Below are 19,942 nucleotides of genomic sequence, written 5' to 3' on the forward strand. Positions count from 1 at the left end.
ACAAGCTGTGGTCATAAGCCCTCAATTTGGTGAAAAAGAATATGAAATACAAAATTCAAAACTGTGCAAATAATTAATTCTTAATAAGGCAGTCTGGGTCATAACAAGGTGTTTTATTATATAAAAAAAAAACAGGTTGTCCGTTTCAACCAAGCAGCAATCATTTTGGGCCTGTTTACAGCCAAAGAACAATTAGGCGGCCTTATCTTTTCTTTCTTTTTTCGGTGACTCATTGTCCATGTACAGAGGCTAACAGCCTGGCTTCTGAAGATGGCCACAGCGCAATAAAAAGTGTCTGTAGTCAAGATTTAATATGAAGGTCCAGAGGTTCAGAACAGTTCATTTTTACCACATGCATCTGCCAGTGCATTAGTTATGCTTTATTGGGATGGAGCTCAGTAATATGGATATACAAGCGCAAACATCATCATTTTAGGGAGGGACAAATTTGAGCTTGGAACAAAGGTGACTGCGGGTGAAGAATTAGGCCACTCAAAAATAATTATCCAAAGGCAAGAAATTAATTGCAATGCAACTTCATTTACAGACTTTTTGAAGAAAGTACATTTCAGAGAGATTAAGAGTCAGTGTGTGAGGTCCTGCTCTTTAAAATGCAACATTTTAAGTGAAGTGATTGTCACATGTGATACACAGCAGCACAGCACATGGTGCACACAGTGAAATTTGTCTTCTGCATTTAACCCATCACCCTGAGTGAGCAGTGGGCAGCCATGACAGGCGCCCGGGGAGCAATGTGTGGGGACGGAGCTTTTCGGAGCAGTGGCACCTCAGTGGCACCTCGGTGGATCGGGATTCGAACCGGCAACCTGATTACGGGGCCGCTTCCTTAACCGCTAGGCCACCACTGCCCCTAAGTATACTCTATGGATGGAAAACAGACTGTTTAGCGCATAAAGAGATTCACAATAATTACTGAATATCATGTTACAATAGCAACATTTTGACTTATTTCTTAGGTCTAGAGCGCCAACTAGAAAACAAATAGTCTACTTACTATTATGTTGTATTGTTCAAATGCTAATATGATGTCCATTTTTGTGATAGTGAGATTTTATTCCCTACTTGTTGACAGGAAGCAATTGGCTGCATATTGGCTGCCTCATTTATCTGACTGTTATCCAAAGCAACGTAAACCCAAACCAGAAAGGTCTGGTTGCTACCGCCGCCGCCGCTCTGGCTAAGCAAATTCATCTGCAGTTAGCCATTGGTTACACGGGGCCCGGCGCTAAGCGATCTGGTCACCGGGGTGCTTGGGAGCCTTGATTTGCTCCCACTGATGAGATTACGTTCTGACACCTCTTCTGCGCTAAGGCAGACAGATGGGGGGCTGTGAGGGTGCACGGCGGGCCCTCTCCCCCTCACCTTCACGCAATTACCCTTCATTTAGCTCCTAGCGCTGCAGCTACAGCCACAGCCAGCGGAAAACATGGTGTTTATAGATGGGAACATAAAAAATGGGCTGGGGGAATTGGACCAGGACCACGGAACCCCAATTCATTTCCTAAAGGCATGCTTATTTCGGGTAGAGCCACGGCGTATTCTTTCGGCGTCATTTCACACATTACTGCACCACCATTACTAGGGCTTCCCAGACACGTGGAATCACACATAAACAAGAAAAAAAAAGCACCTTTAGCTTCCTCATCTTGACCGGGGAATAATCTGAGGAGATTAGTTTAAAACTACTAGCCGTCAGCCAGCTAACGTTCCCACATATACGTCTGGAACAAGCAATGGAGCTGCCCTTATCCAGAAATATGGAGATGGATCACAACACCTTCCCGCAGGCCCTCTAAATCTTCCACTGAAACCTATTACATTTCATTTTGTAATAAATTGAACGTGGTTTTAACGACTGTGTAGAATTGGTGCCTGGAATCACAAATGCTAATATTTAAAAATCTGTAAGAGTGATGATGACAGCTAAATGAACAACCTTGACATGACATTTTCAGAAGACGATCAGATCAATCTTCTCCGTGGTTTTCAAAAAGAGGCAGGTAACTGCCATGTATCAGATATATGCAAACATTTTAGTGATTTTCAAAGGTGGCTTCGCAAAGTGGAGCTGATAGACTTTGGAGAGAAAATATTGTGTCATGTAGAATGATGCAACAGCCCACCATTACGAAAATGTTAAAAATCGTTTTGCTGGGTGAATATTTATTAAAAAAGCACATAATGATCTAAAAAAAAATCATCAGAGCTGGTCTGACACCAGTCGACTGCTCAACTGGCACAGCGTGCAGAGCGCAGGAAAAAAGTGAAATGTGTGGTATATTATTTCCGTAGAATGCACACAAACCGGGCAACAAGCCGAGGGGGAAAGGGTGCAATTTACAAGCTTTTGGACGTCTGCCTGCGGTTAAATAAAATACACCCACCTCGACGAGGAAGGAAGGCAGGAGGTCCACATCCTCAGCTGACCTCAGCTACACGGCACATGGAACCAGTTACGCACCTGTAGGTCTCATGAGCCCTTGCCCTACTTTAAAAAGATTGATATGGAAATATATTGTGATGTAAGGGTGCAATGGTAATCGGTATAAAAACGTGGAACGGACTGCACCGCATGGGATACCTGTACCATTTCTTTGTTAATGCATTATAGCAATTTTCACCATGCTGCTTGGATGTTTAAACAGTACTGTGCTGTGTTAACGGTTTGCGATATCCATTTGATTATACCCGGCTCTTGCAGAAATAAATGACTAGTAATCCTTAAATACAGAGTTTAAAGGGCTTAAAAATAATGCAAACCCCAAAAATCAAATAAAACAAGCCTTCAATCTGTCATTAATCTGCCAGTCACATGACCAGGCGCAGTCCTAGCCTGTTAGTGCCCTGTGCCAGGCCAAAAAAAAACAATTTTGATCGCATTCACAAAATAAAATCTTGGAATCCTGGTGGGACTGCATGATAAAATATGAACAAGCATAGTGTTATTTAAATATTTTTAATGTAAACTCTACAGCTGAATACTGAAAATGCTAAAATGTGATATAGCCACTCACATTATTCAAATACCTGGCATTTCACTGGCCTTATGGGTGTGACAGAAAGTCCACTTTCAGTAGAATTGCCCAGATATTGCTTCATCTGGTATACGGTTTTGCTATATGTATCTGTAAAAAGTTTATTTTACAACAGTTACATTTAAATTTACAGGTCAAATTATATACCGCATTATATACCCTCTATCCTCTATGGTTCAATTTATATGCCATATTGCACAGCCCTTTGTTACAATATATACGAACAAAATAGTATTCGTGATCAAATTCTGCTTTGAAATTTGTATTGCAATTAATAATCATAATCAGTACATAATCATTAGTATTATGAACAACATATTGACATTTTTTTGCATTTCACCTTTAAAATTCCACAAAGCGTCCCAGTGTCCTTGGAGCGCTAAACAAACTACATGCCGCCGGACTTTACTTGCAGAGGCTGTTCCCCGGCAGCGACAAATTGCACAGCGAGGGAGGAATATACTGCAATAATGGACAGCACACGAGGCCCAAAATGAAAGAATAAGGACCACGGCATCCATCACTCTGAGTGCCACTCAGCTCACTGAGCTACGAGATCCTCTCAAACCGGCTTCTGAAAAACAGCAAGACCGCCTGCAGTGGAAGGGCAAAGTAGGGCGAGCGAGAAACTGCAAGATCACAGCTTTAGGAAGAGCCCACTCACTACAAGATGATAAAGCGGGGCTGTGAAATTCCGCCCATGGGCATCACAGAATTTTTAACTCAATCTAATCTAAATAAATACATTTTACATATGGCCAGAACTGTAACTGGGCAATGGTAGTCAACACAAACAAAAAGTATTATTAAAATTAAAATGTTTATGTTTAATACCAGTATGTATCACTGAACATTAAAATATGCTTGTATTATGTAGACACTAGACGCATGTAGACATCTAGTCTGTTATCATTCATGTAACTTATATTCAGCTCCTTTTTTAGTTTTGCATATTCTAATGCTGTTTAAATAATAAGATGATTTCATTCTCCATTCTTTGCGTTTTTTGAGCAATTTGAGTTTTGAAGTTTTATTCCGAGTGAAATGAAAAAAGAACATCGGGCAACAGAGTGACCAGTGGAAATCTGCAGTCTGCCTAATGACAGACGGGAGAGCTGGTGTCCCTGCTGGGGCCCACTTCATTTCACCCTGACCAATCATTAACCCAGACAGAACATAAAAACCACCTCATAAGATCTCAATTAAGCCCACTTGTAAACATGGCGGAGATAAGGTGTTGCCAGGGTTCTCCTAGTGCCCTGACGAGGGGAACAAGAACAAGGGCACGTATCGCAACGCATCCTCCACCCCCCCGATTTCACAACTCGGCAAGAGAAGAACGGCCTGGATACGGCGAGGACTGGATACACTGACTGTGTTGGAGAACAAGGCAGTTCAATGAGAGAGGGAGGGAGGGAGGGAGGGAAAGTGGGAGGAAAACAACAGATAAACGTAACAGCCGGTGCCAGGATAACAGGGGCGCTGCACAGACAGAATCAGTGAGCGGTATCTACCACTATTCACTGGACGAGCACTTCCAAGAGCAGATTTACACGATGTTCTCCTTCTACACGATTACTTTATATGAATGTTATAATGTTAGCTATGAAAAGATCTTCTGCTTTCATGAAAATGTACTGATTTGCTGCAAAAAAAAAATCTCTCCTGACAAAGACGGGAGAAAATATCCGTTTTCTTATTATGCAAGTGGTAAAAGTGGCGGGTTGTGACCAGTTCAAGATGAAGAGACGAACAGTCTCGAAGGAACCTGGCTAGAAAGAAGCCTGCGTTAAAATCAGTAATTGCTCTCCACTTGGACCTGTCCTTGGGCGCAGAGGCGGGGCCTTTTTCTGATCCCCAACTGGCGCCACAATTGAGCCACTTTGGCACTGATGATGCTCCCCTTTATTCAACAGCCAAATCTGCAGCAATGAATCGATGAGAACAATTTACACTTTGCTCAAGTACCCGCTGGCTTATTAAGCAGAGTGTTGCTGCACTCTCTCTCTCTCTCTCTCTCTTTCACAAAACATTTTAAATAATTTAAATAATTTATTGGCAATTAATGCTTTAGTATTTTTCCACTGCTGCAGGTTAACGTTAAAGTAATGAAGTATATATTTAAGATGTGTTCCTGCGTGTTTAATTACAAGGACTGATCCATTTTGTAAATACCAATAAATGTTTATATAGTTCAGGACATTTAGTATTTATTACAATTTATTGCTTGTATTTACCATATATTAACATGGTTCTTTTTATTTTAAGCTACATTTAAGCTACCACTAAATTTTATTATTCATTTTGCATTTCATCACAATTTTAAGTGGAGGCAATCACATTACATTACATATCACGTTACGTAATACGGCATGACGACAATATCATAATACTGCCTGGTCGATATAATAAAAATGCCAAGTCACTGCACCTTTTTGAAACAGTGGTAATAGAATGTACCATGTTTGAAGTTTACTGTTGAATGTGTTGAACAATTATATTGCAATTATAACGTCTAAGTAGAGAAAGCGTCCGAATATTGATTATTGTTTCCTACACCTAGTTAAAACAGTTTCTGATGGGTCGATATGTAAAGACTTCATGCCTTCATATATTCTTGAATTGGCTAACATAACTAGTCCTAAGTAGGGTTGTGGCTGTTGGAGCCCACCACCATACACTGGGTGCAGGGTGCCAGCCCAAACACAGGGTGCACACACACACACACACACACACACACATACACACATATCTATGGATAATTTCGAGTTGGCAATTCAGCCTGCAAAGCTGGAGCCGGGATTCACAACCTAACTTGCAGTGGTCAGATGCATTTAACCTAAAACCGATGCATTTAATCTACAAATCTACAACAGGCTATGATGCCATAAGCCAATGGTTCTTCACCTCTTTTGCTTGGAGCCCCCTTTATGTGTCCAAGGCCAAGGTGATCAGCAACCAGAGGGCGGGTAGGGATACTAGTGCTGCATTCAGTAGTGGTGTGCAATCAACTAGTGCGAAGAATACATGTGAAGGATGATGTGACAAATGTTTAAGCAGCTCAAAAAAAACCCAGGACACTTTATTTATAAAGTGACGATGAGAGCCCAGATAAATTTGTGCACAGCCCCTGCGATCTCTAGTGACCCCAGGCTGGGAACCACTGCCTTGACCTCACAGGAGGGGTCTGGTGTCAAAAAATGACCAGGCTGTCCCTAAAAGCCCAGTCTGCTGAAGAACTACATGAACCACACATAACATCGGACACCAAGGTCAATCCAGCGGACTGCATTGGAGAGGATCCAATCGGAGCGGAACAACAACCCCGAACATCTGCATCTGCTGGTGAGAACCAAGTATATGTCTCACAGTGTTGCAAAGATCCTTTTTCTCGTACTCAAATGTGCAGCTTTTCATATTTAATTATATTTCATTCATTGACTGTTCGAAAGTCTCGTAACTCTGGCTGACGCAATAGCTGGAGCAAAGACCAAGTATTTAATGATCTAAATCTTGCAGCTCCCCAAAGTCGAAATTGAATTTAATTTCGATGTTTCATTTCACTAAACACGCAGCAAGTAAGCAGCGATCGTCATCTTCCTATCTGTGCGTCGGTTGCCACAGATGGACCCCACGACGGTTCGGGTCCCCGCGGGCCGGAGCCACGCCTGCCGGAGAGCGCTACCGACGGGCCAGCGCTGCAGCTGCTGCTCTCGAACCCCCAGCCTCCCCAATTTCTGAGCTGTGCGGCGTGTGCTTCGCGAGCGTGTTTCCTGCAGACAACTTCCCTTCGGCCCGAAAGAGGCACGGCTCTCTTGCATAACCAGTTTGACCTCGTAACTGTAACTTGTAACTTATTCCGATGATTATTATCGTTCGCACATAGAGAAATATGCGATGAGATTTCGGTGTTCCGCTGGGGAATGTCACTCTCTGTTCTCACGCCGTGCTCCGCACGGTATGGCCGACGGGTTTTACCAACTCATCGACCGCCGAGCAGCAGAACACCACACTGTGCCGCCAGGCATATGTTTGTATGAAAGGAGATGGCGTTTGGCGCTTATCCTCCCCCGTGTCCATCTCGGTTTCGCAAATTTGTCGTTATGCAGGAAACGCCGCGGCTCAGATGTTTCTGATGGCTGTCATACCTGTGCCAGTAACATGTACCTGACCGCACGCCTGTCACTTGTCAGCCTACCAAAGCTTTGCCAAGATCTACAACTGCTGGAGGAGGTTCACTGCGGGCTGAGCAATCCACCACTAACATACTCTATCACTACGGAAGTTTTCATGCTTAATAACCTGTCATAATCCGGTAATTTCACACGAATTCCGTCAGGGTGCCAGTCTGTTATTGGCATTGCGTACGACACGGAGGTACAATGAATTTTACAAAACAGTGATCTATATTGTGATATTGCCAGAGCACACAGTACTATATTGATATGCTGAAACTGATCAATAAAAATAATATAACAATATATAACTGTCAGATCGAGCAATTTCTGAGCCCGTGTTGTGACTCTGTGATTTATTGGGAGGGAGATAACTGTGTGTATTGCAGGGTTAAACTGTAAACTAGCGCTGGACTTTCCCTGTTCCTGAGCAAGATACCATGTAGCTCAGGCAAGCTGTGCCAAAGGGGCCAACAGGCAGGGCTGATTCCAGCCAGCCGGTGCTTGGAGCGAACGCCATTTCATCTTCATGGCCGAGAGAGACTGAAGAACGTCGCCAGACTAGTGGCAGAGGACACATCCAGGTTCCGCTGCGACTGGCACCGACGTTTTCCTCTGCAAGCGTGCATGTGGGTGTCCCGTGAGGCCGAGAAAACGCCCCCGCGTCTGCATCAAACAGAGCACGCCTCGGTCGTGCACGCGAGCCCAACTTCAGACATCAGTCGTGTTGCTTGTACGCTGCACTTCAATCCTGATCATTCTACGGGTCGTCTGAGAGACAGCACTAATGCTGAGGAGATATAAAGCAAGCCCCTCAAACGGAACTTTCCATATGACCCCCTCTCTGTATGTTTTTCGACCACTCATTATGTTTCTTCAATTAATACGATTAAACGAGAGGAAATAACGTCTCGACTTGTTTTTGTCAACGAAACGTAAATGAAGAGACATTTTAGTATCATTTTTATTATGTAAACCATATTTTGTCTTGTTTTTATTAGTCAAAAATATAGAAAAAAAACTATAAAACTATAAAATATGATTTTTTTCATTATAGTTATCGTCACATAACCGGCATTTACATCTCATCACATCAAAGAGGTTAGTTGAAGACTAAATTTGGTTGAAGTCAAACCCTACAAACCCTTCAGAAAGATTTCTTCCTATCTTGTGGTCTTTATTCACTTTTTTCACTTCCTGAATAATCCAAATACTGACGTTTCAGAGGGAACAAGAGCGACGGGGAAAAGTTCTCCATCAGCTGTTGAGGGGCAGAGGTCAAAAAACAAACAAACAAACAAACAAACAAACAAACAAACAGAGAATTGATCCACGTCTGGCCGGTGATTGGCAGAACTTTAGCCATTAAACCGTCCGGAGGACAGGTGGCTCCAATAAACCGTAAACTATTGACAAGGAGGTGGACTGTTTCTCTCTCCGTTCATTCCATATGTGGATTAAGCTGATTGAATGAGTGATACGTGAGTGTGTGTGTGTGTGTGTGTGTGTGTGTGTGTGTGTGTGTGTGTGTGTGAGTTTGCATGCGTGAGACGGGCAGAGAGACAACTGTGTGTGATGTGGTTGGTTTCTAGCGACCACGCGGACATTTCCAAACGCACTCAGTGTTGCAAAGGTTGAGGGCAAACCTACAAAACACGTCCGTGGAGGTGTGACACAGAGCAAATCTCCCTTAGACTTCCTGTCAGCCAAGTGAGTGGGTCGAACAACCGGCCCAACAGAGCAACTGCTAACTGTCCCTCAGCAACCTACCCCAGACTGGATGGGACCAAGTTCGCTGAGACAGACCTCTCGTCTCAGACAACACAATCAGAATGAGGGACTCATAGAACTGGGATGCATTCCGCATCGACAAAGTAAAAATAAAAGCCTTTTCTCTCCGGCTTTAATAAGGCACTACGCAAAGGAAAGGACATTTGTTCATAATGATCTTTTCCCTTTTGACAACGTATGAAGAGCAAATTCACCTCAAAAACACCTCAATCATGGCAACAAATATGCATCAAACGTAAAACACCTTAGAACAGAGGACGCTGTCTTCTATGCCACAAACAGCAGGTGAGTCCCACATGCGTCACATTCAAAATGAGAGGCACGTTTTAACATAAAAAATTTAATTTGGTGTTGCTTTAATATAAAATCTACATTAACGTAACATTACGAAGAAAGTACAATTTTGAGGCTGGAGCAAATTTGGGAAATGTTTGGGGGGCATAGCATGGCTAGCATGAGTGTGTACACACACACAGTCCGTTAATGGAACCATCTAATTGGAGAGGCTTTTATTTATGATTTTTCTCAACACTAGGATGAGCACTAAATCTTTACAGCGTTGTTGGCTGACTTGTTGTCATGGTAACGAGCACACCACGGTGGAGTACATTCACGAAGCCATGGAGCAAATATTGGCTTTAAATGAAATGCTGGCTGCGGAGCAGGGGGATCTAAATACTTAGAGGTACTTATTTATGCCGGTGGTATCAATATTGATTTCTAACTTGGATGAACTGTAATTAAAAATTCCTGCTGATTCCACAAGTCAGAAATGCCTGATGAGGTGCAGTTAAGAGCTGCGGTCACATGTACGGTCATATTACGGATCAGAAGTGAGTTCTAAAAGAAAACAGTGGCGAGCAAGCTGCCACGGCGCAATGTTCCATCGGCGTTGTTTTTCGCATCAGAGGAATATGCGTATTGCTGTTGCGTCAATTCGAACTGAATATTCTGACATCTGGAAGATTAATCTGTCTGAAGCACAGTGACCTCTGAGCATCGGGCATAATTTACATTTTACATTTTACATTTATGGCATTTACCAGACGCCCTTATCCAGAGCGACTTACAATCAGTAGTTACAGGGACAGTCCCCCCCCCTAGAGCAACTTAGGGTTAAGTGTCTTGCTCAGGGACACAATGGTAGTAAGTGGGATTTGAACCTGGGTCTTCTGGTTCATAGGCGAGTGTGTTACCCACTAGGCTACTACTACCCCTCATATAACCCCGGAGTCTCTTTATGACTACGTTTATCATAACCAAAGCTCATTTCACCCTTTTCTGTGAGGCATGACTACTTTAAACAATCAACGACTGATTCGTTTACTGAACAGCCATATACTGCATCATTTAGTGCGAACAAAAAGCGATTAAAAGGCAGGCAGTGAAATAAATTAGCGCCCGAGCAGCACCCTAGAAACACTCACCGAAAAAGACTCCATCACAGGGGTGTTAAAACGAAAAGGTCACGGGTATTATTGCATAGCTCAAAGCATTAAGCCATGTTCAATAAAGGGCTTTTATCGCTGAATAGCATACCTGCTCCATTTTAACAGCCACGCTTGGCCCACAACATTACGTGCAAGATGAGACGCCCCCATGGCATCAACTTTGGGCTATTAAAGGCCGAAAAAAAGCGCGTTTTAATATCGCAAATTATTCTTCTGTGGCTGGTTAACGTTTCCGGGATTCTGGTGGCTCGGGAGTCAATTTTGGATTTTTCAGTTCCATTTGCACACTGCGTTTCCCTTTAAGTAAGAAATCTAGTACGAGCAGAAGTAAAGATAAGAGGGCAGTTTGCGGGCCAACAGCCAGCCACCAAACGAAACCCTTACAGGGATCTGGATGTAAGCAGATTGCTCGGGGGAGGGCAGGTGCGGCCAAGACAAATGTCACACGGCCACAGTCATCTACGCTCGGTGACATGTAGGAGGTAAGCAAAAGAGAATAAAATCTCTTTTGGGTGTGGAAAAAGTAACCCCCAGCTGGATCCCATTACAGGCCGGAGAGCAGGAACCATTTCCTGTTCTACAGGAAACGACCCAAAACGGCGTAAAAAATGCCGCATGGCGCGGTTATACGTGCCATAGTTCCTAGGACAGAGTGTGAGAGGTGTTGGAAAAGGCGTCGCCACTCCTGTACCAACATGCACGGATATGCGGCATGCTCATTAGGTCCACGCGGTCTCATCTCCAGATGTAAAGACGCGAGAAGAGTCTGATCGTTCCTTCTCTCGCCGATCGTTTCACTCTGGTCCTCAGTCGAAGGGCCTCGGTTAATTACGGTTGGGCGAAACGAGGCACGTGGCAGGTTGATAAAGAGTTCAAGGAGTTCAGAAAGCGTTACCAGGAAATGCGCTTTCAGGAAACCGGCTGGATTCTGGACCACGGCTATAAAACAGGGGCTGACGGGGGGGACACGCCCCGTCGATCACATGACACTCATCAGACACAAAATGTCAAGACGAAAATGCGAGAAAAATCACATTTTTCCCACAAAAGGAAAAAAATTCCCCCCTCGAGCAAAGCAAGGTCCTGGAGATTGTCTGTACAGGCCACGAAAAAGATGATGCGGAGGGCCAGGTGACACCTGCCCCTCCCTGTTTTTATACGACAGCCACTAAAAGGAATGGTGCTTCATGGTGGCTTTGTTTTTTCTTTTCTTTACTTTACATAATTATGTCATAGATAATTATAACAGAGGTGTAGTTCAGTTACATTTACATTTACAGCATTTACCAGACGCCCTTATCCAGAGCGACTTACAATCAGTATTACAGGGACAGTCCCCCCCTGGAGACACTCAGGGTTAAGTGTCTTGCTCAGGGACACAATGGTAGTAAGTGGGGTTTGAACCTGGGTCTTCTGGTTCATAGGCGAGTGTGTTACCCACTAGGCTACTAACACCCTATCCAACCACCTTGCGAGGAATCCCAGGCGGAGGAGTTCGGATCACGTGGGCCCCCGGGAGGAGCGGTCCGACGGACGAGGCGGGCACGAGACAACATCTCTGCTGCGTCGACGTCTGACGGGGCCGTAACCCCACACTGCAGCGGATTCCATTCAGAGCGGAAGACAAGTTCAAACGAGACCCGGTTTTGGCAGCAGTGGGGGCATCCTTCTGGGTATTTCCTCACAGTAACTTATCATCGTGGCAACACACTTAATACCTCCAGTTTCATACTGTATCCTGATATGATTCTGATGCTAAAATACTGTTCCTGAGAACAGTTATTACAAGGAGACGAGCACAAGAAGACGGTCAGAGACTCTCAAGAGAATAAGTGACAATGACAGGACAGAAAGGATTTGAGGAATGAATCTGAGATCTTCGGGGTTTTTAATTAACCTGAACAAACGCAACTTTCTTTTGTTTTATTTCGTCTCCTTCATCTTTTGCCAGATGCCAACGTCCGTGTTATGCTCACGAACACCGCACCAGGCTCTGCACAGCTATAATTTCATCGTAAACGTTGAATTCCATTCGAATTACAACACCGTGTCTCTTGCACGTTGCGTAATGAAGGAAATTACGACCCCGGCTGGCGTTTGATACATTACGGATCTTTATAGATACGGTCTTTTGAGAAGAGGAGAAATGTAGATGTGTACAGATGTGTGGATAAATAAATAAATTCCCGGGAAATCGTAGACTCAAGAGTATTGCGAAAGCATGCACTTTTAAAGGAGATGTCATGACACATCAGCCATAAGACTTCAGCCTTCTGCTACCATGTTACAGTGAAGTTCACGAGGAGCTAACTTGTTAAAACTGACACCTCTAGTGAAAGAATTCCGATTATTATCCAAATTATTTGTCTGACATGGGTTTTTGTTTTCCAGATTAACATTCAGTAATGGCGTTATATAATGTAACGAAATAATTGTAATCCATTACAGTTACTGGGGGAAGAGGTGTAATTTACAGTCACTTATATTGTCTACATATACATTTAATAATAGTGGTGTTTTTTCAGCCAATCAGCGTTCAGTGTCTATAAAATCAGAAGGTTGCCGGTTCGAATCCCGACCCGCCAAGGTGCCACTAAGGTGCCACTGAGCAAAGCACCGTCCCCACACACTGCTCCCCGGGCGCCTGTCATGGCTGCCCACTGCTCACCAAGGGTGACGGTTCAAAGCAGAGGACACATTTCGTTGTGTCACCGTGTGCTGTGCTGCAGTGTATCACAATGACAATCACTTCACTTTCAAACTTCAAAAATCCCTGTGAAGTGCCGTTGTTGAGTTGAATGTGACGAGTCGCTGATCCTGACATCAATGCGTCATATCGTGCCACCGAAAGCAATCGCTAAAGGGTTAAAGTAAGCAACATCAATTTCTCAAGCTTCCCTTTCCCACGCCACGGACTACAGCATCGTTGCGCCCATTTATGGCCGCACGGTAAGCCTGGTGCCATAGTTCAGCCTGGCCAGCATCTGCCATTATAAAGCAAAGTAACACTCAACACTACTTCTATTCTTCTGCTATCGCCCCCTTGCGAAGCTGACTCCATTCCAGGTGCAAAAAAAAAAAAAAAGACTCTTAGGTGCAAGAATGGTATTAATGGAACATAATTTATATGTTGGCTGGTAAGTGGAAGTTTCTGATTGGTTCACCTGTTGCATCTACATGTCACACCACTTAATCTTAAGAATTTTTGAATTTCTGTTGCAGAAAGGAACGCAGTCCATTGTTGGATAAACTGACGGGCATTTAGAGATAAGAACAGACAACTACCAGACTGGAGACCTATGTGACGTGCAAGTGCAGAACCGAGGAAGGAAAAAAATGTGAGAGATATCCGCGTTTGTGAGATGCTGTGGACTAGTCGCATGACAACCCTGCCACAAATAATTGAACCTGAACCACGCCCAGGTCCAAACGGCTTTACACAAGATCGTCCTTGTATATTAGGACCTGCTCTGAGGTGAGGAAGGGTGGAGGAACCCCGACCAACATTGAAGTAGAGCTGTGGTCTAGCAGCAAATAATACAAATGGATAGGTACTATAGACCAGTTCGTGTTTGCTGACCGCTAAAATGCCAAAACTTTTGACTGAACCCAATCGGTCTTATTATTCAGTGCTCTTGAATGGTAAATATTGAATTTAGCAGTGGTTTATAACTAATTATGTTCATTTATGTATTGAAAGGAGCTAGGCAGCAATCAATGTTTAGTACTGCCATAAGGTTTATACTGCCAGGCTTCAAAACTTATAAATGGTTAACAGTTAAGAATATTCATTCATCATTTAGGAAAAGTAGTCAAAAACTTAGCAAATGTGATTAGTTACATTACTTTTATGTAGTAATGTAGTAGTAGTTACTCTACTATTACAGTTTAAATAGGGTAACTTGTAATTTCCAATGTAAGATTCCCAACACAGTTAACAATGTAGTGCACGTCCAACTGCAGGAATATATGCCCATTACGGTAAACGAATCGATTCCATATCCCCAGGGTGCACTAGCGGTGACACATTCATCCCCCACCATGCAAACCCGAAGCTGCTATTGCCAAAGCAGCACAGATCTGACCGTTAACCTGGTGGTCTAATGCAAATCCGAATGGAGAGGAAATCCATGGGATGAGAGCAGCACTGTTGCGAACGACATGGCCTTTACACACACAGCCACTTTTAAAGTGAAAAACGTCAGCTGCAACAAGGTAAGGGAGCTGCGCCGAGACGAGCCTACCAAATTAAGCGGAATCTATTCCCCGCTGGTCTCCACTAGCAACTGGGCTTCAGCCTCCTCCTTCGCTGATTCATCTGCTAAGGATGCATGATTCCGTGGGGTTTGTTGCACGGCCAATTCTCTGTTTGCCATTAAGTCAGACACGGTAACCTCTGAATGGAATACATGTGTGATGAAAAGCTGTAAACCAGGTCTTTTACCTGCTGAAGCCCACGGGGTACGTGGGTGTAGTCGGAACCACGTCCGTGGCCCTCTGCAGCCCAGTGGGATCCCTGTACCCGTTCCCCTCTCGCCAGCTGTCACTCAGTGTGGCAAGGGGCGGGCACAGCCCATATAAGGGCTTCTGATCCTGTTGGAAGTTCAGAGTGGTGGACGGGGTCACACCGTAACGGTAATCCTGTGCAGAAATAGAGCCCAGGGTCCCGACGGAGCCCGTCTGCGGCCCCGACATCTGGCAGTAGCTGCGGTTCTCGTTCTCCAGCTTGATGACGCCGGGTGTGCAGATCTGGATGAAGTCGGGGTCCTTCTCGGTCTTGATGATGGGCATGGCCATGGGCATGGGCACGCCATGAGGCTGCATTAGCTGCTGCGGGTCCGTGCCGTTCGTGCAGTTCCCGTTGTCGTCGCCGCCGAGGGGCTTGGCTTCCTTCAGCACGCTGTCGCCAAGCAAAGCATCGTCCACGGCCAGGGAGGACAAGAAGGCGGCCTCGTCCGGCACATACAGGTCCGGAAGCTCGGACAGCGAGTCCAACTCGCTGAGGATGTCAAGCGAGTTTTCGCCAAGGAGTCTCTCGTTCATGTCAGAATCCTTCAGCGGCCACCCGAAGTGGCCCATCTCGCCCCCACACTTTTCCACGGGGCTGAACACCTCCGTCTTCACCGAGAAAGGCTCCAGGCCCGCGCCGAGCGGCGCGGGGCAGCGGCTCAGGTCGGCGAGTCTCTCGTCCAGCAGGCTGATGAGCCCCAGGCTGTCTTGCTCCAGTCCCCTGGGGCCCAGGCCCATCGCACCGTGCTCGCTCTGGGCGCCGAGGCCGTTGGAGGAGGCCTCCTTGGAGAGCTGCATTCTGGGAGCAGACTGGAGCAGCCCGGCAGGGGCGGGCGTGCACATGTCGCCGAGGACGTCTGTGTCCACCGTTGGCTCGCCGAATGCCAGGCTGCTGCTGCTGCTGCCACCGCCGCCACGCTTCGCTCCTCCCTGATCCATGTCTCAGTCCGTCCTGGTGAACAGAGACACGGTGTTTCACACGGAACCTGTCCTTCATCGCCAATATTAATGACCAAAACTACTCTACTGTTTTGGCTGAAATCAATGACGATCTCGAGTCAAACAGGGTGGATTTTTATGAATTATCATAATGAATTCACCACTTTTTCACTCATCTACAACACACACACGCCCTAATGGACTGAACGAACAGTGTTGGGGCAGAACACCGGTACGCGGGCTAGAGAAACGACGGCGGAACTTCCAGACGATGGAGATGGCCATTACAGCCACTAACACCACATGTGCGATCTGAACAGGATTATCATTTAAAACCGGATCTGACTCTGCTCGCTGCGTGCAACAACACAGGAAGTCTCACGGACTGTAACGACGTGGTAACGTGTTCACAACAACATCCCAAGCGAGATATACCACGGCTCGATATCGATGCGTCTGGGTTTTGGGCAGAAAGGGGTGGAATTCGGGGAAAAAAAAAAGAAAAAAGAAAAAGGTCTGGCCGCGTCGGACCGATCCGAACCGGAGGGATCGGAGGCGCGCTATTAAAAATGAATAAGCCTACGTCACCGCCGGCGAGGTGGGGGGTTCGAGACGGGGTAAAGGCAGAAGAAAAACGGAGGAGGTGGTAGGGCGCATACCTGTTTTCCGGTGGGAATTTCCTAGTTAGATCATTTCCAGCCGCGGTCGGGCATATGGTGCGATTCTTTTTTATTTTTTTAGTTTTTTAGTTTCGTTTTTTCGTTTTTTTAAACCCCAGCCACTCGGAAAAACATGGTGGAAAGTCGGCTTGGAAAGTCTCGGCGTGTCGGCTCCGCGCTGTCAGGCGGACGGGGCGGGTTACCGCGCGTCCGAAACGTCAAGTTCCCACGACGGCTGAGGAAGGAGACGAAAAATAATAATAATAAACGATTTAGAAGAAGAAGGAAAAAAAAGTTTCTTGCCGACGTTCACTTGTTGAATAAGCGCTCCGTGGGGCCGAAGAAGGCCGACCCTGTGCTCCGGTCGCCGGAGATTAACGCCAGCGCGGCGCGGGGTGAACGCCCCTCAGAACCGGACAGCCCGGGCAGCGACAAGCTGTCAGACGGCGAAACTTGAGCCGAAACAAAAAAAAGGCTGCATCGATTATAGAAATAAAAAAAACAAAAAAAAAAAACGAGGTTATACGTAAAGAAAAAAAAAAAAAACAGAACGCGGGCGAAGCTACGCACGTCGCGTATGTCGCGACGGCGACATGTTTATTTATAGGCCGTTCTGCGTGGATGAAACACGCCGGAAACGCGCGGCGTAGTTATTCACACGACGTCCACGGCAGTCCTGAGTTTTAAAAAGGAGAGAAAAAAAAGGGGGAAAAGGCGACTGGCTGGAAGTCCGTTTCCAGCGCCGAGGCGAACGGAAAGCCGCAGGCGGTCCGCGGAACTTCGGCGTCCGCGTCCTCCCCCTCCGCCGGGTAAATAAAGAACCGCGAAAACGTCAACAACAGACGGGCGGTGGTGGTGGTGGGTTTTTTTTCCTTCAGCTTTGCTCTCTGTCTACACCGACGAGCGTCCAAAGTTCCTCGGCGGAGCCGCGAGTTTAATGGCGCAGGTCGGGGGGGCGAAGGGCGCGTTCGAGCCGACAGAAGCAAACAGGGCGGCGCGACGGAGGGGAGAAAAAAAAAGAAAAAAAAAGAAAAAGAAGCGTCGCGTTTACGCCGCGACCAACTCTTCCAACTCGCACCCTTCCAACATTTCACCCCAACAACAACAACAAAATGCCTCCAGCGACCCGACGGATTTCGACCTTGGTCCGTCGCCCCAGAAGTGACGCGCCGACGTCGACCGCGTCGATAACTCCGCTCGCACGTTAGACGTGATCACCGTCCCCGGCGCGCAGCGTTCGGAGCCGCCGGTTCCGTGCTCTCCGCCCGCCAGGACTCGCCGCGTTAGCCCCGGGCTATTAATAAACCGCGCCGACGAGCCCGAAGCCGCTCGGCTTCCCCTCCCGGTTCCCGGTTCCCGCTCCCGGTAGAAGTAAACGTTTACCTGCGCCCGTGAGCGGTCAGCGGCCACGCGATCCGCTCGGTGACATTTTGCGGCGACCCGAGTGTCAGGCGTGATTGCCAGAGAGCGACTGCAGCGCCACAAGCGCCCCGCGTTACCTGGCGGGGAGCCCGTCGTCCAATAAAACGTCAACGTCCGTGGGAAGTTGCGCGTAAACGCCAGCATTTAGCTTCAACTTTCTTTTCTTTTTTTGTTGTTGTGTGTGTATAATCATGCATTATTTAGGAATAAAATTCTTGCCAGTATGTCAACTGTGCGTATGTTTATATAAGTATGTTTATATTATAATAATAACAACAATAATAGTTATATGAATAATTAACATGTTGCCACTATATACACACACACACATATACATATATACATTTAATAACATCAAAACTTTTTAAGTGAAAATGACAAAAATGTCCAATTATAATGTTTAATATCGGACTAAAACAGGTGCAAACAGGAATGACCAATGCTTGTTTGACGGTGACATTTATGCTGATCTGCTATGTATATATAAGTGTGTGTGTGTATATATATTTTTTCCCTATGGATAGTAGAACTACAAAGAGTCAATATGCCTTGATAAAGACATTTGCATAGCAGATCAGCATAAAGGTCATTCCTGTTTGCACCTGTTTAAGTCCGGTATAAAGTTTTGACGTTGTTAAATGTTTACTACCACTTGTTTCAAATATCCATCAGCCCATTTCAGTTTGCACATAGTCCATTGAAAATTATGATCTGTTGGGCGAATGTGAGCTTGGCAACAAGCTACCAAGGTGTGCTTAAGTGCTCTGTGTTTGTGTGTGTGTGTGTGTTTGTGCACATTTGGAGGCTGGATATGGGAGAGCCAGGCCTCCATGCAAACAAGCATATTATGCAGAACTGGGCATGTGTAAGGCATGAGGTGGGCCGATTAGGTGCAGGAGAAAGGAGCATGCGCACATCCCCCTGGGGCATGAAGTAACCACACTGTTCTCTAAGCACTTCAATGCCCGGTCCAGAAACCCCCCCATTGCACCACAAAGCCAAGCCCAAAATACCCCTCGGGTGTGCCTGGGTCCAGACCTCATTTCCAATGTCGCTGCATTTCACTGTCATGCATCAAGGAGCCCTTTAAGTGACCAGCACGTCATGAGCTGCTGCTAAGCTAATTGTCGTGGGCCGTGCACATAGATTTTTAGCTACTAGGCTCTTAGTCACACTAGTCACTTGTCACACCGCGCTACATTTGGAAGCTCACAACCCCATTAAAGGGCACCCATTCCTCTCACATTGCAGGAAGTCAAAGCCCCAAAGGCCTGTGCGACCTACGTAAGTCCACCTGTAAAAACCTGAGCTGCCAAAATGGACAGCCTCCTCTGCAGACGTGACCTTTTTTTTTTTGAAGGTGCTTTTGAAAGCTTCACTGAGGCAGCCTCGGGGCTGCAAGCCATCTGCTGCACAGGGAGGGCGTTTCCCTCCCCAAAAAATGTCAGGAACTCCAGTGACCCAGATAATCTAGCTACTCCTGTGTAGTGCGGTGGAGTGCGAATGTGAGAAAAGCTATTTATATGAAATGAGTTATAGTGCTTCTCGACTTTAGAGACTCATATCCGTGATGTCTGAACTAAGACTGAGAGAGAATTACACTATAATCCCATGGTCATGATGGAATAACTAGTCTGACAGTTTCATTTAGACTGAATAAAGGCCTAGTTTCAGTTATACATGTTAAGTAGGTCCCACTTTTGGGGCAGTGGTGCCCTCGCAGGTTAAGAAGTGGACCCATAATCAGAAAGGTTGCCGGTTTGAATCCCAAACTACCACTGAGGTGCCACTGAGCAAAGCACCGTCCCCACACACTGCTCCACTGGCACCTGTCATGGCTGCCCACTGCTCACCAAGGGTGATGGTTAAAAGCAGAGGACACATTTTGTTGTGTCACCGTGTGGTCTATAGGCGTCCACCTATGCTGTAGTGTCTGGCAC

The 19,942-nt window shown here is 45.9% G+C and overlaps 1 protein-coding gene across 8 annotated transcripts in view; it reads right to left on the reverse strand.

Moving 5' to 3' along the window:
• LOC114793016 (glucocorticoid receptor-like) overlaps nt 1-19,942 on the reverse strand; it is a 52,665-nt gene that overhangs the window by 20,958 nt on the left and 11,765 nt on the right. For 4 of the 8 annotated variants that reach the window (XR_003750186.1, XR_003750185.1, XR_003750184.1 and 1 more), the window contains exons 1-2: nt 16,581-17,603; nt 14,918-15,934 (exon numbers count right to left, since the gene is read on the reverse strand). Coding sequence is in view for 5 of the 8 variants with exons in the window: in XM_028984609.1 (XP_028840442.1) it covers nt 14,918-15,921 (1,004 nt within the window). In the remaining 3 variants the exon portion in view is untranslated. Of the gene's footprint in view, nt 1-14,917; nt 15,935-16,580; nt 17,604-17,721; nt 17,917-17,963; nt 18,094-19,942 lie in introns of those variants that run through there. The other 4 variants (XM_028984605.1, XM_028984606.1, XM_028984608.1 and 1 more) reach the window with 4 other exon arrangements.

This window comes from Denticeps clupeoides, chromosome 6 (assembly GCF_900700375.1).
Source record: "Denticeps clupeoides chromosome 6, fDenClu1.1, whole genome shotgun sequence".
In the NCBI taxonomy this organism is placed as follows: Eukaryota; Metazoa; Chordata; class Actinopteri; order Clupeiformes; family Denticipitidae; genus Denticeps; species Denticeps clupeoides.